Raw genomic sequence first — 24,375 nt, forward strand, 5'->3', positions numbered from 1 at the left:
CATTAGTTCATGTGTTTCATATAGAAAACATTAAGCTCGTGCACGTGAATTTACCAAGAAGCGAGCACTGATTGGCTAAATGCAAGTCTGTCAAAATAATTGAAATAAGGGGGCAGTCTGCAGAGGCTTAGATACAAGGTAATTACAGAGGTAAAACATGTATTATAATAACTGTGTTGGTTATGCAAAAATGGGGAATGGGTAATAAAGGGATTATCTATCTTTTTAAACAACAACATTTCTGGTGTTGACTGTCCCTTTAATGCTTTATCTACAAAAAATCATTGGACTTCAATGGTCTTTTTCTGCTGAAAATACGTTTTTTCTAAAGAATTGTGATCAATCCCTTAAGCTTCCTAATTGTTTGGTAATGGTTTTGCTATTGAACTCAACTGCAGTGACTAACATCTTGTTAATATAGTAATCAAGTTAGCATGATGTGATTTACTACAACCGATACATGTTGGAGGGTAGTGCTTTATGTAACTTAGCTCTGAAAATTGTGGATTTTCTAAATCTCAGGACTTGAAATGCACCTGCTGACTTCTCAAGGCTAACCATACCACACATCTATCCCTAAGTGGCTTTAACTGAACTGCTATAAAATGCAACGTATACTAACATTATGACAGTGACTTATTGTCTGCAGACTAAAGCCCAGATTGGCTCCTCCAAATAAGGTAAATTGTGGGTGGAGTTTGGCTATTGAAAAATAATTGCAGCAAACCGTATGTTAATTTGTGAAAAAAAATTAGGCTTGAAAGATACATTGTTCTATAGCAACACAAAAGAAATGTCTTGTAATTACAAGAGGTTTACTGCCCCTTTTACACCTTTGCAGGGTTAAACACAAAGTTACATGCAAGAAACTGCAATTATAAAATGCCCTAGTGCATTTTGTTATTGTATTATTATATCCCTATAAGTTTATTACTGTTTTTGTGTAATTCTTTTGATGTTAGATCTTTGTTTCTCTATTCCTTTGTAGATTCCTAGAGTGAAGTGTTGTAACATGACACAAGTGTGATATTATATTTTAGCAACCATAAGCCCTTCCGTCTTCATATCCCAGCTACTCACCTGCCAACATGTAAGACCTGCAGAGACGCAGTCCTATGGCATAGAGGGGGAGTGAGCTCAGCAGGTCTATAACTAGATGGATCACACCTTGAACCAGAACCACTAACAGCCGCAGCTTTAAGAAACATAAAGAAGAAGGAAAGAGAGTGAAAAATGATGGTTGTAACTTCCTGTGCCATATATTGTGCACACACAAGCAGCCAATCCCAAGACAATACATAGAAACATAGATATTGACGGCAGATAAGAGCCATAGGCCCAGCAAATCTGCCCGATATTACCTAACAGTATAAACGTATCTAGTTATTAGGACAGCCTTATGCTTATCCCAGACATTTTTAAAGTCCCAGACAGTGTTTGTCATTATTACCTCTTGAGGAAGTTTATTCCATAAATCAATCACTCTTTCTGTAAGGAAGTGCTTCCTCAAATTACTCCTGAATCTACTACCCTTTAGCTTGAGCTCATGACCCCTTGTTCTTGAATTTTCCATTTTATGTAAAATACCCACAGCCTAAGTTTTACTAAACCCTTTAATGTACTTGAAAGTTGCTATCATATCAACTCTTTCCCTTCTGTCCTCTAAGCTATACATAATTAGGTCATTGAGCCTATCCTGGTAAGTTTTATTTTTTAGACCATGTACCATTTTGGTAGCCCTCCTTTGCACAGATTCAAGTTTGTTAATATCCTTCTGAAGATATGGTCTCCAGAACTGCACACAATACTCAAGATGAGGCCTAACTAATGATCTATAAAGTGGCATAACAACCTCACTATTTCTGCTGCAAATACCTCTACCAATACATTCAATCATTCTGAGGCCTTACTCGCTGCATTACTACATTGTCTACTAAGTTTTGAATACAGAAGTATTATGTAAGGGCATGTTTTGTGGAAAGCACGGGAGGCAGCATTATCTTTGATATAACGCTGCACTTATCTGATTAATAATCATCTGCATGAAAATAAATTGAAGTGAAACTAACAGGAAGTGTGCATGTTTTATGTCCCTCATAGGTACAACTCTGACAGGGAAAAAAGCACTGTAATACATTTTGAAATACTCTCTTTTAGATGGAAGTATGGAACAGAGAGAATTTTTGAGTATCATGTCCATTTAAAAAATATTTTCCTTCTAAATATAGTCATTTTAGTCCCTTTAAAGTGACATTGTGCTCAAACATCTTCTCTACTCCTTATTTAAAAATGTTGTAAAGTTTTATGAAGTTAATGAAAATGGATGTTCCTGTGCTGAATAAACCTAATTTCTCTTGTAAGATGTATCGAGTCCACGGATTCATCCATACTTGTGGGATATTCTCCTTCCCTACAGGAAGTGGCAGAGAGAGCACCCACAGCAGAGCTGTCTATATAGCTCCTCCCTTAGCTCCACCCCCAGTCATTCTCTCTGCCTGCTTAACTGCTAGGAAGGGCAAAGTGAGTGTGGTGACAAAAGGTTTTCTTCTCCAACCTATTGCATGCATTGTTCCTGTAATGACTGCAGCTGCTTTCTGGTTTGAGGCTCTCCAGGTGGAGACTCCATTAGAGGATATTATGGATAGAATTAAGGCCCTTAAGTTGGCTAATTCTTTCATTACAGATGCCGCTTTCCAAATGGCTAAATTAGCGGCAAAGAATTCAGGTTTTGCCATTTTAGCATGCAGGGCGTTATGGCTTAAGTCCTGGTCTGCTGATGTGTCATCAAAATCTAAATTGTTGAACAGCCCTTTCAAAGGAAAGACCCTATTCGGGCCTGCACTGAAAGAAATTATTTCAGACATCACTGGAGGGAAAGGCCATGCCCTCCCTCAGGATAAAACAAATAAGATGAGGACCAAACAAAATAATTTTCGTTCCTTTCGGAACTTCAAGGGTGGTTCCGCTTCAGCTTCCCCTGCAGCAAAGCAAGAGGGGAATTCTGTCCAATCCAAGTCAGTCTGGAGACCTAACCAGGCTTGGAACAAAGGTAAACAGGCCAAGAAGCCTGCTGCTGCCTCTAAGACAGCATGAAGGGGTAGCCCCCAATCCGGGATCTAAACAAATTCCTCAGAGTACCATCTTTCAAGATGGAGACTATTCGGAATTTCAGTCGGACAACATCACGACTGTAGCCTATATCAATCATCAAGGAGGAACATAGAGTTCTCTAGCGATGATGGAGGTAACCAAAATTATCCGATGGGCGGAGGATCACTCTTGCCATCTCTCAGGAATCCATATCCCAGGGGTAGAGAACTGGGAGGCGGATTTCCTAAGTCGTCAGACTTTTCATCCAGGGGAGTGGGAGCTCCATCCGGAGGTATTTGCCCAGCTGACTCAGCTAAGGGGCACACCAGAATTGGATCTGATGGCATCCCGACAGAACGCCAAACTTCCGCGTTACGGGTCCAGGTCCCGGGATCCCCAGGCGGTACTGATAGATGCTCTAGCAGTGCCCTGGTCCTTCAATCTGGCTTATGTATTTCCACCGTTTCCTCTCCTCCCACGTCTGGTTGCCAGAATCAAGCAGGAGAGAGCTTCAGTGATTCTGATAGCGCCTGCGTGGCCACACAGGACTTGGTATGCAGACCTGGTGGACATGTCATCTGTTCCACCGTGGACTCTGCCAATGAGGCAGGACCTTCTAATCCAAGGTCCGTTCAAGCATCCAAATCTAATTTCTCTGCGTCTGACTGCTTGGAGATTGAACGCCTGATTCTATCAAAGCGGGGTTTCTCTGAGTCGGTCATTGATACCCTGATTCAGGCTAGAAAGCCTGTCACCAGGAAAATCTATCATAAGATTTGGCGCAAATATCTTTGTTGGTGTGAATCCAAGGGTTACTCATGGAGTAAGATTAGGATTTCTAGAATTTTGTCTTTTCTCCAAGAAGGATTGGAGAAGGGATTATCAGCTAGTTCCTTAAAGGGACAAATATCTGCTTTGTCTATTCTTTTACACAAACGTCTGGCAGATGTCCCAGACGTTCAAGCTTTTAGTCAGGCCTTGGTCAGGATCAAGCCTGTATTTAAACCTGTTGCTCCGCCATGGAGCCTAAACTTGTTGTTCCTTCGCTGTGTCCTAATCCTTCTTCAAAGAAGGAACGTCTGTTGCACAATCTTGATGTGGTTCGTGCTTTAAAGTTCTACTTACAAGCAACCAAAGATTTCCGTCAAACATCTTCATTGTTTGTTGTCTATTCTGGTAAGCGGAGAGGTCAAAAGGCTACGGCTACCTCTCTTTCTTTTTGGCTGCAAAGCATCATCCGTATGGCTTATGAGACTGCTGGCCAGCAGCCTCCTGAAATAATTACTGCTCATTCTACTAGAGCAGTGGCTTCCATATGGGCTTTTAAAAATGAGGCTTCTGTTGAACAGATTTGTAAGGCGGCGACTTGGTCTTCGCTTCATACTTTTTCCAAATTTTACAAATTCGATTCTTTTGCTTCTTCGGAGGCTATTTTTGGGAGAAAGGTTCTACAAGCAGTGGTGCCTTCCGTTTAAGGAACCTGTCTTGTCCCTCCCTTCATCCGTGTCCTAAAGCTTTGGTATTGGTATCCCACAAGTATGGATGAATCCGTGGACTCGATACATCTTACAAGAGAAAACAGAATTTATGCTTACCTGATAAATTTCTTTCTCTTGTGATGTATCGAGTCCACGGCCCGCCCTGTCTATTTAAGACAGGTAGTATATTTTTATTTAAAAAACTTCAGTCACCACTGCACCCTATAGTTTCTCCTTTTTCTTCCTAGCCTTTGGTCGAATGACTGGGGGGTGGAGCTAAGGAAGGAGCTATATAGACAGCTCTGCTGTGGGTGCTCTCTCTGCCACTTCCTGTAGGAAGGAGAATATCCCACAAGTATGGATGAATCCGTGGACTCGATACATCACAAGCGAAAGAAATTTATCATCAGGTAAGCATAAATTCTGTTTTTTATAAAAAAAAAAATATTATTATTATTATTAAAAAAAAGTTTATCCAATATATGAGTACATTACTGAAATAAGCCTACACATCATTTTATTTAACTAATATTTTTCAGTTTACAAATTTGTTAAAATGATACCCTGCACTGTGTAGGCATTGGCAGGCTTATGATTAGAACTGTAGCGGTTCTGTACATACCAAGGTAAACACCAAGTAATAGAGCGCAGTGGTTGGCAGCAGAAATAGTAGGATGGTAAACAGTAAGGTCCCAAGAAACAGCTGCAGGAAAGGAAAGTGGGTTAGTTTAACATATACAATAACAAATAAAAAATAAATAAATACAAGACCAGTCCTGCCTGAAACTGTATTGCAACAAAAAAGCTACTACACAGTAAAATTAGACTCTATTGTCCAATATGTGTGCGTGCAAAAGAACGACATCATTTATCTGTGCTGTGAGCTCCTTAATCTCTCAAAACAGGGCAAATACTCAGACACAGTGACAGTAAAGTTAGCGGATCTTCAAGTCACATTTGTGAAGAATGATCTGTGAAAGTTTTTAATATATAGAGATTGTTTTTAACAATAAATATATTATTTTTACTTCATATTGTCCTGCTAATACAAGCTACAGAGCTGCTGTTTGTTCCTGGAAGAATGATTATCTTTCTGTTTATATTTGTATTATGACTCTGGGGAAACCAAATATGGACTTCTTGCCCAATGTGCCAAGCGGTAATAGGCTGCAACTCACTGATGAGGCCCAAAGGAGGCCAAAATTATCGTCTGGGGTTGCCATTTTCCTTGTTCAGAGGAGGATTTAGGGGTTGAACTGACCTTACTAGGCGCGATCAGACTGCAACTCACTGGGGTTGCCATTTTCCTCGTTCAGAGGAGGATTTAGGGGTTGAAACTGACCTTACTAGGCGCGATCAGACTGCAACTCACTGGGGTTGCCATTTTCCTCGTTCAGAGGAGGATTTAGGGGTTGAAACTGACCTTACTAGGCGCGATCAGACTGCAACTCACTGGGGTTGCCATTTTCCTTGTACAGAGGAGGATTTTGGGGTTGAACTGACCTTACTAGGCGTGATCAGACTGCAACTCACTGGGGTTGCCATTTTCCTTGTTCAGAGGAGGATTTAGGGGTTGAACTGACCTTACTAGGCGCGATCAGACTGATATACTGCAGAAGAGTTATCCTCTTTGAAAAGCACTATTGGGATTAAAGAAGCTGCTGCCAGGTGATAACTCACCTTAGAACAAGCTACTGAGCTGTTGTTGGCCCTGGAAGAATGTTTCTCTGTTTGTATTTTGCCCTGGGCTTAGTGCAGCAGGATTTGGGCAAGGGGGAGAAACAGCACACCTATGCTCTCTAAAAGTTGTATTTTTAAATTTATTTACAAATCAATGATCACTGGTAGCCTAGTGCAGGCATATGATCCCTCCGCATGTGTCCTTGGTTATGAGAAATATAAGGCAATATGAGCTCAAATAGCTGGGGTTAGAGAGCAGCGGATTTTTAAGTAGCTAGGATAGTATAAATACTGAATACACCGCTAGCTATACAGGGCAGCATGTGATTTTAACACTAGTGATGCTGCAACTCAATGTGAGAGCTGCTCGTTCCAAGTAGAAATTGCCTGCGAGCCAATCAGCAGCGCTAGTCACAACTGCTGCTACTTACTATGTGTGTAACCCTTTGTAGTGGTTAAAAACACAGAGTTGCAGAGTCGCTAGATGACATACTCTAACAAATTAGAGTGTGTAAAAATGTTTTAACTATAATGGCCATTTGATAGAACATTCTGACCTGATGCTGTTTGCACTGTTTTGGCAGAACTTTCAATAGTAAAACAATATACCTGATCCAAGTCATACGAACATGAGTCCACTCGCTGGCGCAGGACATTCCATTTCTTGCCACGGAAGAGACGCCAGAGAGAAGCCAATCCGTGCATCTTCATGCAGTACAACCTAACAGAGTGAGAGAAGAATATAAAAAATAATGGATAAGATCATATTAAGTATAGCATACGTTATCAAAGATAATAAAATCTTTTAATTTCTCCACCTACAACTTTTACCTGATGCTTAACGGTTTCCGAACAAAAAAGTGATTAACACTAACAACTATACAACTAAAATAAAACCTAATAAACGTGATATAATAGTGTGTGCTTTGTACATATATAATTGTCTGTCCCCACTTTCAGGAGCTGTACAACCTTTATTATTATTTAAAGGACCACTCAATGCAGTTGAACGGCAGAATTAACTTGTGCATAATAAAAAGACAATGATTTAACACCTACTCTGAATTTCAAATAAGCAGTCGATTTTCTTCAGGTGTCTTAAAACTGGGTCTCTGTTTGAATCATAAACGTTTATTTTGACTTGAGTGACCCTTTAAAGATTGTTCAAGTCACACATTACCTAAAGTTGTATAAAAAACAAATGAAACGAGTGGCAAGATAACAAACAGCCGCATGAGTACGATACGGTCACTAAAATGGATTTTAACAACTTACATGAAATCTAGACCACAGTAGCCTACTGAATGACCTGCACCTACACACTGTTCTAATCCTCCAATCACAGTTATACCTTCAGCAGCACAAGATATTACAGCGTGCAGAGCACTATAGGCTAAAAGTGCACAGCAAAGCTTTTATTTAAAAAAATAAAGAGTGACTCCAAACCAGTGAAAAATATTGTAGATATATAGAATAACATGCCCTTCTGTTACCTGCAAAAGCAAGAAAAACTACTGCATTTTTTAAAGGTAATGTTTAAACAATATAATATGCCATAAACTAATCATTTGCCCATAGCATAAGCAATAAAATACAGCGACCATAAGCTTTCCACACGCCAGCAGATCACGTGCACTTACCGGGCCCCATACACATAGAAGCAATATATGTGGAAAGTGAGAAGGGCAATGATGTCGGACAGAATAGACAAAGCCACAGACAGACCCAAACAGGCCGACAGCCCAATGTACCATATGATGCCCTCAATGAACGGAGACATGAGACGGATATAACCTGCAGAGACCAAACCAATGACAACTCATGAATCTATTACACCAGGTTATACTTTATTGTAAAGATGTTTAGACATTATTACTGTGATCATACACGTTAACTACTGATGATACATTTGGAATTTGAGTATTACAAATGATACTACGGATTTTTTCATGAATATTAAAGGCACATTCTAATGAATTAATATAAATTTTACTATACATATTTTATACACACACACATATACATATTTATATTTCAAATCTGAGCTGGTGACATACAGTTAACCTTACGCACCAAGTGCGCTCCCATACTAGCCATGCACAATGATTGGCTGCTACCTGACTATATGTTCAACCCCTGAAAAGTAAGAAGGTAGGGGGCAATACTAGCAAGTCAACTAAAGAATGTGCATGTTTCTGACTTTAACCAGCTTTCTTTATGAGTTAAGATATCAGAAACCAGCAAAAGGTGAGACTCTCAACATCACCTTATAGTACGAAAGCTGAACATCACTTAAAATGGCATCACTTGGGACACTTGAAAATAGAGCAAAGTAAATTATAAAATGACATTACAAAGATGTATTTAACTGTGCTTAAAAGGGACATGAGACACAACATTTATCTTGTATGATACAGATAGAGCATACAATTTTAAACAACTTTCCAATTTACTTATTTTTTCAATTTTGCTTCATTCTCTTAGTATCCTTAATTGAAGGAGCAGCAATGCACTACTGGGAGCTAGCTAAAAACATCTGTAAGCCAATGAAAAGAGGCATATATGTGCAGCCACCAATAAGCAGCTAGCTCCCCGCTCCTGAGCCTACCTAGGTAAACTTTTTAACAATGAATATCAAAAGAATGAAGCAAATTAAATAACAGAAGTCAAATGGAAAGTTGTATGAATTTGTATTCTCTATCTGAATCTAGAAAAAAAATATTTTTGGGGTTTCATGTCCATTTAATGAGATATTATATGAAAAAACATAATTTATGCTTACCTGATAAATTCCTTTCTCCTGTAGTGTAGTCAGTCCACGGGTCATCCATTACTTATGGAATATATCTCTTCCTAACAGGAAACTGCAAGAGAATTACCCAGCAGAGCTGCTATATAGCTCCTCCCCTCACATATCATACTCAGTCATTCGACCAAAGCAGACGAGAAAGGAGGAACCATAGGGTACAGTGGTGACTGGAGTTTAATTAAAATTTAGACCTGCCGTAAAAACAGGGCGGGCCGTGGACTGACTACACTACAGGAGAAAGGAATTTATCAGGTAAGCATAAATTATGTTTTCTCCTGTTAAGTGTAGTCAGTCCACGGGTCATCCATTACTTATGGAATACCAATACCAAAGCTAAAGTACACGGATGAAGGGAGGGACAAGGCAGGAACATTAAACAGAAGGAACCACTGCCTGAAGTACCTTTCTCCCAAAAATAGCCTCCGACGAAGCAAAAGTGTCAAATTTGTAAAATTTTGAAAAAGTGTGAAGCGAAGACCAAGTCGCAGCCTTGCAAATCTGTTCAACAGAGGCCTCATTTTTAAAGGCCCAGGTGGAAGCCACAGCTCTAGTAGAATGAGCTGTAATCCTTTCAGGAGGCTGCTGTCCAGCAGTCTCATAGGCTAAGCGTATTATGCTACGAAGCCAAAAAGAGAGAGAGGTAGCCGAAGCCTTTTGACCTCTCCTCTGTCCAGAGTAAACGACAAACAGGGAAGAAGTTTGACGAAAATCCTTAGTTGCCTGCAAATAGAATTTCAGGGCACGGACTACGTCCAGATTATGCAAAAGTCGTTTCTTCTTTGAAGAAGGGTTAGGACACAGAGATGGAACAACAATCTCTTGATTGATATTCCTGTTAGTAACTACCTTAGGTAAGAACCCAGGTTTAGTACGCAGAACTACCATGTCTGAATGAAAAATCAGATAAGGAGAATCACAATGTAAGGCAGATAACTCAGAGACTCTTTGAGCCGAGGAAATAGCCATCAAAAACTGAACTTTCCAAGATAACAGCTTGATATCAATGGAATGAAGGGGTTCAAATGGAACGCCTTGAAGAACATTAAGAACTAAGTTTAAGCTCCACGGCGGAGCAACAGACTTAAACACAGGCTTAATCCTAGTTAAAGCCTGACAGAAAGCCTGAACGTCTGGAACTTCAGCCAGACGTTTGTGTAGAAGAATAGACAGAGCAGAAATCTGTCCCTTTAACGAACTAGTAGATAAGCCCTTTTCTAAACCCTCTTGTAGAAAGGACAATATCCTAGGAATCCTAACCTTACTCCATGAGTAACTCTTGGATTCGCACCAATGTAAATATTTACGCCATATCTTATGGTAAATTTTTCTGGTAACAGGCTTCCTAGCCTGTATTAAGGTATCAATAACCGACTCCGAGAAGCCACGCTTTGATAGAATCAAGCGTTCAATCTCCATGCAGTCAGCCTCAGAGAAATTAGATTTGGATGTTTGAAAGGACCCTGAATTGGAAGGTCCTGTCTCAGAGGCAGAGACCACGGTGGACAGGACGACATGTCCACTAGGTCTGCATACCAGGTCCTGCGTGGCCACGCAGGCGCTATCAGAATCACTGAAGCTCTCTCCTGTTTGATCTTGGCAATCAAATGAGGAAGCATCGGGAATGGTGGAAACACATAAGCCATGTTGAAGACCCAAGGGGCTGTCAGAGCATCTATCAGCACCGCTCCCGGGTCCCTGGACCTGGATCCGTAACAAGGAAGCTTGGCGTTCTGACGAGACGCCATGAGATCCAGATCTGGTTTGCCCCAACGACTAATCAGTTGAGCAAAGACCTCCGGATGAAGCTCCCACTCCCCCGGATGAAAAGTCTGGCGACTTAGAAAATCCGCCTCCCAGTTCTCCACGCCTGGGATGTAGATCGCTGACAGGTGGCAAGAGTGAGACTCTGCCCAGCGAATTATCTTTGAGACTTCCAACATCGCTAGGGAACTTCTGGTTCCCCCTTGATGGTTGATGTAAGCCACAGTCGTGATGTTGTCCGACTGAAATCTGATGAACCTCAGAGTTGCTAACTGAGGCCAAGCTAGGAGAGCATTGAATATTGCTCTTAACTCCAGAATATTTATTGGGAGGAGTTTCTCCTCCTGAGTCCATAATCCCTGAGCTTTCAGGGAATTCCAGACTGCTCCCCAGCCTAGAAGGCTGGCGTCTGTTGTTACAATCGTCCAATCTGGCCTGCGAAAGGTCATCCCCTTGGACAGATGTGGCCGAGAAAGCCACCATAGAAGTGAATCTCTGGTCTCTTGATCCAGATTTAGTAGGGGGGACAAATCTGAGTAATCCCCGTTCCACTGATTTAGCATGCACAATTGCAGCGGTCTGAGATGCAGGCGCGCAAATGGTACAATGTCCATTGCCGCTACCATTAAGCCGATTACTTCCATGCACTGAGCTACTGACGGGTGTGGAATGGAGTGAAGGACACGGCAAGCATTTAGAAGTTTTAATAACCTGGCCTCTGTCAGGTAAATTTTCATCTCTACAGAATCTATAAGAGTCCCTAGAAAGGGAACTCTTGTAAGTGGTAATAGAGAACTCTTTTCCACGTTCACCTTCCACCCATGCGACCTCAGAAATGCCAGAACTATCTCTGTATGAGACTTGGCAGTTTGAAAACTTGACGCTTGTATCAGAATGTCGTCTAGGTACGGAGTCACCGCTATGCCTCGCGGTCTTAGTACCGCCAGAAGTGATCCTAGAATTTTTGTAAAGATTCTTGGAGCTGTAGCTAATCCGAAGGGAAGAGCTACAAACTGGTAATGCCTGTCTAGGAAGGCAAATCTCAGATACCGGTAATGGTCCTTGTGAATCGGTATGTGAAGGTAGGCATCCTTTAGATCCACTGTGGTCATGTACTGACCCTCTTGGATCATGGGAAGGATGGTTCGAATAGTTTCCATTTTGAATGATGGAACTCTTAGAAATTTGTTTAGGATTTTTAAGTCCAAGATTGGCCTGAAGGTTCCCTCTTTCTTGGGAACCACAAATAGGTTTGAATAGAATCCCTGCCCGTGTTCCGTCCGCGGAACTGGGTGGATTACCCCCATTAGTAAGAGGTCTTGTACACAGCGTAGAAACGCCTCTTTCTTTATTTGGTTTGCTGATAACCTTGAAAGATGAAATCTCCCCCGTGGAGGAGAAGTTTTGAAGTCCAGGAGATATCCCTGAGATATGATCTCCAACGCCCAGGGATCCTGGACATCTCTTGCCCAAGCCTGGGCGAAGAGAGAAAGTCTGCCCCCCACTAGATCCGTTTCCGGATAGGGGGCCCTCTCTTCATGCTGTTTTGGGGGCAGCAGCAGGTTTCTTGGCCTGCTTGCCCCTGTTCCAGGACTGGTTAACTTTCCAGCCCTGTCTGTAACGAGCAACAGCTCCTTCCTGTTTTGGAGCGGAGGAAGTTGATGCTGCTCCTGCCTTGAAGTTACGAAAGGCACGAAAATTAGACTGTTTGGCCTTTGATTTGGCCCTGTCCTGAGGTAGAGCATGGCCCTTACCTCCCGTAATGTCAGCAATAATTTCTTTCAAGCCGGTCCCGAATAAGGTCTGCCCTTTGAAAGAATATTAAGCAATTTAGATTTAGAAGTCACGTCAGCTGATCAGGATTTAAGCCATAGCGCTCTGCGCGCTTGGATGGCGAATCCGGAGTTCTTAGCCGGCATCAGAAACAAATGCGTTAGCTAGCTTAAGTGTCTTAAGCTTGTTGATTATTTCATCCAATGGAGCTGAGCGAATGGCCTCTTCCAGAGACTCAAACCAGAATGCTGCCGCAGCAGTGACAGGCGCAATGCATGCGAGGGGCTGTAAAATAAAACCTTGTTGAACAAACATTTTCTTAAGGTAACCCTCTAATTTTTTATCCATTGGATCTGAAAAGGCACAACTATCCTCCACCGGGATAGTGGTACGCTTAGCTAAAGTAGAAACTGCTCCCTCCACCTTAGGGACCGTCTGCCATAAGTCTCGTGTGGTGGCGTCAATAGGAAACATTTTCCTAAATATGGGAGGAGGGGTAAAAGGCACACCCGGTCTATCCCACTCCTTGCTAATAATCTCTGTAAGCCTTTTTGGTATAGGAAATACGTCAGTACACACCGGTACCGCATAGTATCTATCCAACCTACATAATTTCTCTGGAATTGCAACCGTGTTACAATCATTCAGAGCCGCTAATACCTCCCCTAGCAATGTGCGGAGGTTCTCTAGCTTAAATTTAAAATTGGAAATCTCTGAATCCAGTCTCCCTGGATCAGATCCATCACCCACAGAATGAAGCTCTCCGTCCTCACGTTCTGCAAACTGTGTCTGACATGGCTCTCATCTCATCCGCACGCTCTATCCTTAACCCAGAGCTATCGCGCTTGCCTCTTAATTCTGGCAACTTAGATAATACTTCTGTCATAACAGTAGCCATGTCTTGCAAAGTGATTTGTAAGGGCCTCCCTGATGTACTTGGCGCCACAAAATCACGCACCTCCTGAGCGGGAGGCGAAGGTACTGACACGTGAGGAGAGTTAGTCGGCATAACTTCCCCCTCGTCGTCTGGTGATAATTTCTTTACATGTAAAGATTGACTTTTATTTAAAGTAGCATCAATGCAATTAGTACACAAATTTCTATTGGGCTCCACATTGGCCTTTAAACATAGTGAACAAAGAGATTCATCTGAGTCAGACATGTTTAAACAGACTAGCAATGAGACTAGCAAACTTGGAAATACTTTTCAAAATTAATTTACAAGCAATATAAAAAACGTTACTGTGCCTTTAAGAAGCACAGAAAAACTGACACAGTTGAAATAACAATGACCAAAATAGTTATAACAACCAAATTTTCACAGTAAATGTATTAAGTTAGCAAAGGATTGCACCCACCAGCAAATGGATGATTAACCCCTAGTACCCAAAAACGGATAACAATTATATAATTAACGTTTTTCTCACAGTCAAATACACTGTCACAGGACTGCTGTGCCTGATTACCTCCCTCAAAATGGATTTTGAAGACCCCTGAGCTCTCTAGAGACGATCTGGATCATGGAGGATGAAGTAGACAGATTGTGACTGAATTTTTACTGCGCAAAAAAGCGCTAAAATAGGCCCCTCCCACTCATATTACAACAGTTGGGAAGCTCAGAAACTGTTTCTATGCAGAAAACAAAAATGGCCATGTGGTAAAAATCATGCCCTAATAAGTTTTATCACCAAGTACCTCACAAAAACGATTAACAAGCCAGTAAACGTTTTAAACATACATTTGAAAGTTATGTATTATTATTAATAAGCCTGCTACCAGTCGTTTTTACTGCAGTTAAGGCTCATACATTATTTCAGTATTAACAGTATTTTCAGAGTCAATTCCATTCCTTAGAAAAATACATTCAGTGTACACACACTCATCAGCCTAATACCAGTCGCTATCACTGCATTTAAGGCTGAACTTACTTTACATTGGTATCAGCAGTATTTTCTCAGTCAATTCCATTCCTCAGAAAATAAATTACTGCACATACCTCATTTGCAGGGGGGCCCTGCATGCTATTCCCCTTCTCTGAAGTTACCTCACTCCTCAGATGAGAAACAGCCAGTGGATCTTAGTTACGTCTGCTAAGAACATAGAAAAAAACCCAGGCAGATTCTTCTTCTAATGCTGCCTGAGAATAAACAGCACACTCCGGTGCCATTTAAAAATAACAAACTTTTGATTGTAGAAATAAACTAAGTTAAAAAACACCACAGATCTCTCACAGCTTCCTTTTTAGTTAGGCTGCAAGAGAATGACTGAGTATGATATGTGAGGGGAGGAGCTATATAGCAGCTCTGCTGGGTAATTCTCTTGCAGTTTCCTGTTAGGAAGAGATATATTCCATAAGTAATGGATGACCCGTGGACTGACTACACTTAACAGGAGAAATTATATTTTCAGTTTAATGTCCTGAGCTAATTATGGCTATTGGTATCTATTTGTAAATGTAAATCATTTCCTCATTAGTGCTTCAGTTGGTTAATAATTTATCTCTCATATAATATACAGGTATTCCCCACTCATACAGCGGGTTATGGACCGGAGCCCCGCTGTAAAGTGAAAACCGCCTTAAAGTGAAATAAGGCAGTTTTAGCTTTAATTTCACTTGCCAGTGTGTTTAAAAACTTGAAAACATGTTTGAACTAACAAATATTAGGAGTGCAATAGTGCTGCATTTAGTTTAACACTAGCACAGCACAGTATTAAATAAAAACTGTACCTGTAAAATAGTGACAATGACTGTAGTAAAATTTTCCAGACTATAACACTGAGACACAGATTGCACTGCAATGCTATAAACAGAGTGAACTTAGTATAACAAAATGGTGCAAGTCCCTTTTCTTGCAATCTCACGATGATTACAGCACTGTTTCAAAATCTTTGGAGGTTGAACTTCAGCTCCACAAAGCGCTGTATTAGTGAAGCCATGTAAAGTGAAGCGCTGTAAAGTGAGGTATACCTGTACCTTTTTATTTTCTAAAACATCTAAAAGAATTAGGATTATTTGTGATTTGTTGTTAGTTTTAGGAATGAGAGAAGAGAGTATCTATAACTTACTAATCCAGAGGTGGATGTGATACATGAAGAAGCGCCCTAAAACTTCATCCAGAGCTCGATTCATCTTGAGCCCAGCTGGTGCTCCCATCAGCCATTGCAGCAGCCCCTGGAGCTCCAGTGCAACATGCTAATGAAACAGAAGTGGTTAGATGGAATATCCAGTGATACTTAAGACAATAAATGTGAGAGATGAAAGGATAGGGAGAGACAAAAGATTTGTTGAAAACAGAAACAGAAAAATAGAGAGACGAAGACACAGAGAAAACAAATTCACAAGTAATAATAGAGGGTAGGGGAACATAGCGAGTAAAAGAGAGATTTCAGATTAAATATCTAAGTTGTAAATATCCAAAAGACATTCTAATGCAATAATAAAATACTCTTTGTTGTTGATTTGTTTTATTATTATTTGAATGCTTGCTTGTAATATGTTTAACCACCACGTATTTCATCTCATGAAGCAGGCATGTTTGCGAGTGGGTCTTGAGTAAGACCACTACATACATATGCCACTCCTAATTGGCCCACTGCCCATTTTCTGATCATTTTATTGCAGCTACTGAGCATGACTTTGCAAAGGTTAAACACAATTGCCAGCGAGCATTTGTGCAGTAATAAAATATTAATTAGAACATCTACTGACGAATTAGAATCTCCTGTTAATCTATTTACATGGCTGCAGCGTCATCACCGCTAAAACAACCTATTCGTGCAACATGAGGTTGCATAGGACTCACATCTGCCACAGGGATGAGGGTATCTGCTAGCTGACCAATCCTGTTCCCCTTATAAAGCCAGGACATGAGCAGGATTCCCAAAGCAATGTCCAAAATTAGTGACACCAATGTATTGGCCTTTCTGTAGGGAAAACAAAGTGTACAAAAACATTGAGCAAGAAGAGCATATAAAATTAACAGTCCTTGCTAATGAACAAAACACGTGAAATGCGTAATGAACACATGAAATGCGTATCAGACTTGCACAGGAATCGGATACTTATGTACAAGGAAACAGCGGCACTAGGTACAGCTGATAAAGCAGAACACAATAACAGTATATGCTTAGCGTATAGAGTCCAGGAAGCATTGTACACGTGGGGAAAATGTAACACACACACACACACATATATATGTTGGATAAATATAGGTGAATTAGATTATATTATTCTGGTTCTATACCATGATTGTGGTTATTAAATTGAAGCAACAAAATATGTTAATTCAACTAGGGGGAACCAAAGGCACTACTACTAGTACATTAGGACTCTTATAATCTCTTATTATAAAATCCTATATTAGGACTAAATTATTTAGAGTAATGATGCTGTGTATTGTGATTTATTGAAGAAAGGGTTAAGAACCCACTTATGAGAATACACGTATAACACTCAAGAGTCATTTAACAAAAATGTTCTTGTTTGTCATATTCGATAAAGTGTAGCCTTAAATGAGAGAAATGAGTATAAGGATCACGTGTTAAAACATAACTTATTAAATTGTATGTATTTAAAATAAAACATGGGGAAATCATTAAAAAAAAAAAACCACTGAGGGCCTTGTGTGTATAGATACCTTAAACCTTTAAGCCGCTGAGCGATTATAACAATGATATAACACCTGACAGTTTTGATATTTTGTTACTTGTTACAAACTTAGGTACTTAACATACTATGGCAACAAACATTGCGACCTAAAAGTGTGTAACACACAGAAATTCTTTAACAACGGTTACAATTATCTTATATTACGCACACACTTTTACTACAGTTTCAATATTGATTGCCTGCCTTAGTAAAAAGAGTATATTCAATGCAGCATACATTACTGTCATCGCAACAGATCTAAGTAATCTGAGTGGCTCACTGGTCTCAGCGCTCACTTTTGCTTCTGGCAATTATGCTAAAAGTATCAAAACATTGAACACAAGTATTCTCATATATATATATATATAGTAAGGAAAAAAAACGGCGAGCCTCCAAGTGCCAGTTATCAAAAATCTTTAATCAGGAGAATAAAAAACATATATAAAACTGCAATGAAAATGTCATAGCATAAGATAGAACGTCTTACGCGTTTCAGCAGCCATCTGCCTTATTCATAGACATAATGATTAAGGTTATCTATGTTTAAATACACAGGAAAAACTAGTATAATTAAAAACAGCTGTGACCTTAAGATGAATAAAACACATTAACTAAAACACTAAAGCCAATTAAATTAAAGTAGTGAGGGTAAAGTGAACACTCTAGAACAGTGATTTTTAACCTTGTTTTTGCCATGGCACACTTTTTTACATTAAAAAATCCTGTGGCACACCAACATCCCAAAATTTTAAAAAAATCACACATTGTAGCCTAATACAGCATATATATACACATACACACAAACACACACATACTGTATGTATTGTGCTGTTATGCCATGCCTCCTACAAACTACCCCTGCACTGGGAGTAAAAAACAAGCAAAGTTTAAAAAATTTGTCACACTGTTGTCAGTCTGCCGTGGCACACCTGAGGATCTCTCACGGCACACTAGTGTGCCACGGCACACTGGTTGAAAAACACTGCTCTAGAAATCATGCATATATACATGTATATAAAACAGGTTACTATCTACACAGAAACAACGGCTTCTGGCAATTATGCTAACAGTACCAAAACATTGAACACGATTCTTATATTTATATGTAGGAAGGTCAGGACCCGATGGAGTGAACATTTGAGGAACATCAAATCAAAATCACCCAAACACAGTGTCTCTAGACATATTTGTGATAAATATATCTCTGGTAAATGTCCTTTCAAAATTACACCATTAGAAGGTATCCCTCAAAGTAATCTGTACAATAGGTTTTCAAAATTGAGACAAAGGGAAACCTATTGGATTTTCAAATTCAATAGTCTATTCCCTACAGGTCTTAATGAGGTTATAGATTCCGCAGCATTCTTATAATCATATATATATATATATATATATACTGTAAGGGTTATTATGATATTGTCAATAATATCTCTATAGAATTATGTTTTTTTGTTCTCTGGACTTTCCCTACCCACTTGTTGTTTGTACTTGCACCCACATATTTATTTAATATATAGTTAATTGAAATATACAAATTGCACAGGATCTTGTAGATTTTAGTACATCACTCTATACTCACCATTCTAGGGAGTAATAGCAAATTTATTTATTATTTAATACATATCACCCATTCACTCTTTATTTAATCACATCAGAGCATGTACATGCTCACCCATTATAGTACAGTATGCACATATTTTACATATATCTAATTTATCTCACATATCCTTCACACAGTCTTATATTTCATTTTATTTTATTATTCCCATTTATTGGTAGGACTATGTATATTTAGTCTTAGTATCTTACTATACACATCACATCGTTAGAACTAATTTTTGCAAATATTTTCACATTTATCAAGAATATATATATTATTTGGGTATATACTTAAATATAACCCTGGAGCTACTTGTGCTCATCCTTATTATTTTTCTGTAGTATTGGTATATCATTTCTATTTTGTTTATGCCGCTTTAACGTTGCATCTTAAGATTTCCCCTTTTTTTCCCTTTATCATATCACAGTAATGACAATAATTGTTTTGTTAGTTGCTGGGATATCATGTAAAGGCGGCATAACTTAGATATAGTGTCTTTATTTATTTATTATCCACATGAATATATATAGCAGCCAATCACATGGGTGCATTCAACCCATTTTTCGGTTTTTAGCTATCTCATTGGCACTTAACACATATGGGTGGTAACAATTTTGTTACCATTTGTCACTCTGCTGTTTTTGTGGTTCCTATGATCGCAGAGCTCAATACATACGGGCTCTGGCGGTCATGTGACCATACGTCACCTCTCAATGTTTGTAGTCCGGAACCACGATAACAGCTAATAGTAGTTATTTCGGTCATGTGACCTTATGTCACTTCCGTGTATTTATAGTCCAGAGCAGTGACTACAGCGCTTAACGTATGAGGATAAGACTTAGGGACAGGCCCCCAAAGCGGTGATACACTATTGGTTGATAAGAAAACACATGTAAGTTTTGTTTACTTTCTCATCAATGCGCATTAGTTATGATCGATACCAGTTAGTTTCGATTTGATCATTTACAGGTAACACTTTGAATTCAACTATCAGTAAATAACTCTAATTATTGGATTACACGTTTTATTTATATAGATTATTACAATTTAGCTTCATCATTAAAACAACAACTGGGAGGATTGGGAAAGGAAGGATACTATTGGACAATTTGTGTAAAGGAAGGGGAGGGTTTATGGGAATACGAGGTTACTGAGCCCTATTTAAGGGGCAATTATACATACACAGAGCATACAAGCCTGAGGAAACGGGGTGTCCCCAGAGAAACGCATCACTATTGCACTCTGTATCTTGTTAGGAGAATGGTATTCACACACCCAGCTGTAAATTGTTATACCTTTGGTATTTTTATTTTGTACAATAAAATACTGATTTTTAACTTTTACATAAGCTTGGCGTGGTTGTGATAGTCTCCGCATCAGTAACCCAAGGGTAGTATAGCCCTTCTTCCCATTCCACCTGCAGCTCCAGCCGGAGGGAATCATTGCCATTGGGAACATTGGTCTGTGGATCAGAAGGCAGAGGATTCCAGTGCTGTCTGAATTCGGTGGGGATCTTTCTACACAGCTAGCTGGTTTGCTGTTGAACACCAGCCCGCCTCTATTGGCATAATAGAGTGCCGCTACGTTTGTGAGTACCCTTATTCTGCTCCTTTTTGGATTTATTGGTCTCTATTGATCTACACATGTGGCGCCTCTGTTTTTGCCTTATCATAGAAGTGCATCATCCCTCTGGGTGACGACAGAGAGCGGCCTATCAAGTTTTTGGACGTCCGAGGACACCTGTTGGACTTCTTTATACTCCTGGCCAGTTTTTATTATTGCAACTATTATTGCAGTTTTTATTATTGCATTGTACATTCTTTTTAATTACTATTTTATTGTTGCATTTGTAGATATATATATATGTGTGTGTGTTCTTTATATATATATATATATATACACACACATTGTCTTTTTATTATATATATATATATATATATATATATATATATATATATATATATTTTTTATATACTCATTCATCTTGTGCTGTAGCGCCTCCTATAGAAGCCCAGTGATTTTGGTTTATCACGGTGACTTCTTTATTTGATTTATATATACAGTGGGGCAAAAAAGTATTTAGTCAGCCACCAATTGTGCAAGTTCTCCCACTTAAGAAGATGAGAGAGGCCTGTAATTTTCATCATAGGTATACCTCAACTATGAGAAACAAAATGTGGAAACAAATCCTGACAATCACATTGTCTGATTTGGAAAGAATTTATTTGCATATTATGGTGGAAAATAAGTATTTGGTCACCTACAAACAAGCAAGATTTCTGGCTCTCACAGACCTGTGTCTTCTTCTTTAAGAGGCTCCTCTGTCCTCCACTCATTACCTGTATTAATGGCACCTGTTTGAACTTGTTATCAGTATAACAGACACCTGTCCACAACCTCAAACAGTCACACTCCAAACTCCACTATGGTGAAGACCAAAGAGCTGTCGAAGGACACCAGAAACAAAATTGTAGACCTGCACTAGGCTGGGAAGACTGAATCTGCAATAGGCAAGCAGCTTGGTGTGAAGAAATCAACTGTGGGAGCAATAATTAGAAAATGGAAGACATACAAGACCACTGATAATCTCCCTCGATCTGGGGCTCCACGCAAGATCTCACCCAGTGGGGTCAAAATGATCACAAGAACGGTGAGCAAACATCCCAGAACCACACGGGGGGACCTAGTGAATGACCTGCAGAGAGCTGGGACCAACGTAACAAAGGCTACCATCAGTAACACACTACGCCGCCAGAGACTCAGATCCTGCAGTGCCAGAAATGTCCCCCTGCTTAAGCCAGTACGTGTCCGGGCCCGTCTGAAGTATGCTAGAGAGCATTTGGATGATCCAGAAGCCGATTGGGAGAATGTCATATGGTCAGATGAAACCAAAGTAGAACTGTTTGGTAGAAACACAACTCATCGTGTTTGGAGGAGAGAGAATGTTGAGTTGCAACCAAAGAACACCATACCTACTGTGAAGCATGGGGGTGGCAACATCATGCTTTGGGGCTGTTTCTCTGCAAAGGGAACAGGACGACTGATCCGTGTACATGAAAGAATGAATGGGGCCATGTATTGTGAGATTTTGAGTGCAAACCTCCTTCCATCAACAAGGGTATTGAAGATGAAACGTGGCTGGGTCTTTCAGCATGACAATGATCCCAAACACACCGCCTGGGCAACAAAGGAGTGGCTTTATAAGAAGCATTTCAAGGTCCTGGAGTAGCCTAGCCAGTCTCCAGATCTCAACCCCATAGAAAACCGTTGGAGGGAGTTGAAGGTCCATGTTGCCCAGCGACAGCCCCAAAACATCACTGCTCTAGAGGAGATCTTCATGCAGGAATGGGCCAACATACCAGCAACAGTGTGTGACAACCTTGTGAAGACTTACAGAAAACGTTTGACCTCTGTCATTGCCAACAAAGGATATATAACAAAGTATTGAGATGAACTTTTGATATTGACCAAATACTTATTTTCCACCATAATTTACAAATAAATTCTTTCCAAATCAGACAATGTGATTGTCTGGATTTGTTTCCACATTTTGTCTCTCATAGTTGAGGTATACCTATGATGAAAATTACAGGCCTCTCTCATCTTCTTAAGTGGGATAACTTGCACAATTAGTGGCTGACTAAATACTTTTTTGCCCCACTGTATGTATATATATATATATATATATATATATATCCAAATTCAACAGAACCACATAGGGATACCAGAGTGAAAGAGAGACAAAAAAGGTCTTCTAGAATCAACTGAAATAATTTTTTTGTCATTCTTGTATCCCTATGAGGTTCCATTGAATTTGGAGCTGGTTACGTGGGACTTTGAGAGTCGGAACCAAGTATTAGTACCCTAAGCGGATTCAGTGCAGGCAGGATCCAACCACACCTCCTCCTCCCATTTCACCTTTGACTGAGTGACTATCTTACCTCATAGGATTGAAGTAAGGGTCGGTGAGTACCGCCTTTCAGCTACACGCCTATACTTGGATTCCAGGATAATTTGCTGTGGAATTTTATCTGATTCCTATTATGTTATGAACTGCTTTGGACTATTTATATTACATACGAATTGCAGTTGTAGTGTTACTACTCTTGACAACTTTTGTCTGTGTTCGGAAATTACATTATTTATATTATATACTGCTCTGCATAATAACTGTTTATATACAGTTTTTCTATTACTATATATTTTTTATCCATTTAATTTACATATTTTCATTTTATTATCTTGTATATGTATTTTATCCTGTGCGCTTAGGTCTTTACCTTTCTCAAAATACTTTTAACTACTGGAAGAGTGTTAGGGATACATCTTCTGACCCAGCAGCACGGGTACTTTTTATGTCTAAATAAGTGACAGCTTTACACTTTAACTATCACTTTTATTGGTTGACTTAGCGCAGTCCCAGAGGTGTGGTTTGTATTGCAACTCTTTTTGCTAATATATATAAAAATATTCAAATATTATTTATTTAACTCCCACTACCGGCGCTAAACTCTTAATTAAGACTTATACAAGGTCCTCAGTGTGTGTGTTTTTAATGATTTTCCCATGTTTTATTCTAAATACATACAGTTTAATAAAAGTTATGTTTTAACACGTGATCCTTATACTCATTCATCTCAATTAAGGATACACTTTATCGAATATGACAAACAAGAACATTTTTGTTAAAATATGTTTTATATTACAGCGAAATGTGTGCATATAAGGTGCATCAATACAAGCATTTCTCGCATAAAATATAATAAAGATGTAAGTAACTGGAACTAGATGCATACTTAAGATATGATACAAAAGTTAATGCTTGTATTTGTAAGATTTGTAGATGTAGCAGAGGATTTGTTTAAAATATAGAGTAGGGCAGTAACAAGGGCATACACAAGAATCCAAAAAAAATTAAATACACCAAAATATGCATTTAAAGGGACACTAAACCCACATTTTTTCTTTCATGCTTCAGATAGAGAATACGATTTTAAACAACGTTCCAATTTACTTCTATTATTTAATTTACTTCATTCTTTAGATATCCTTTGTTGAAGAAATAGCAATGCACATAGATGAGCCAATCACATGAGGCATCTCTGTATAGCCACCAAACAGCAGCTACTGAGCCTATCTAAATATGCTTTTCAGCAACTGATATCAAAAGAATGAAGAAAATTAGATAATAGAAGTAAATTAGAAAGTTTTTTTAAAATTGCATGTTCTTTCTAAATCATGAAAGAAAAAAAATTGGATTTCATGTCACTTTAAATAATGATACAAAAATAATAATGTTTAAACAAAGGCAGCACATTGTACCATATAGACATACAGTCTGCAAAAAAAAAAAAGTCCCACTGCTTAAAGGAACAGTTAACACCAGAATTTTTGTTGTTTAAAAAGATAGATAATCCCTTTATTATCCATTCCCCAGTTTTGCATAACCAACACCGTTATATTAATATACTTTTTACCTCTGTGAATAACTTGTATCTAAGCATCTTCTGACAGCCCCCTGATCACGATAGGGCTG

At 39.3% G+C, this 24,375-nt stretch overlaps 1 protein-coding gene across 3 annotated transcripts in view; it reads right to left on the minus strand.

Moving 5' to 3' along the window:
* Positions 1-24,375, minus strand: part of PIGQ (phosphatidylinositol glycan anchor biosynthesis class Q) — a 46,542-nt gene that overhangs the window by 3,977 nt on the left and 18,190 nt on the right. For all 3 annotated transcript variants that reach the window (XM_053694321.1, XM_053694320.1, XM_053694319.1), the window contains exons 4-9: positions 16,395-16,515; positions 15,658-15,784; positions 7,889-8,042; positions 6,858-6,969; positions 5,191-5,271; positions 1,081-1,195 (exon numbers count right to left, since the gene is read on the minus strand). In XM_053694321.1, the coding sequence (XP_053550296.1) occupies positions 1,081-1,195; positions 5,191-5,271; positions 6,858-6,969; positions 7,889-8,042; positions 15,658-15,784; positions 16,395-16,515 (710 nt within the window). The remainder of the gene's footprint in view (positions 1-1,080; positions 1,196-5,190; positions 5,272-6,857; positions 6,970-7,888; positions 8,043-15,657; positions 15,785-16,394; positions 16,516-24,375) is intronic.

The sequence above is a fragment of the Bombina bombina genome, chromosome 11, assembly GCF_027579735.1.
Source record: "Bombina bombina isolate aBomBom1 chromosome 11, aBomBom1.pri, whole genome shotgun sequence".
Classification (NCBI taxonomy): Eukaryota; Metazoa; Chordata; class Amphibia; order Anura; family Bombinatoridae; genus Bombina; species Bombina bombina.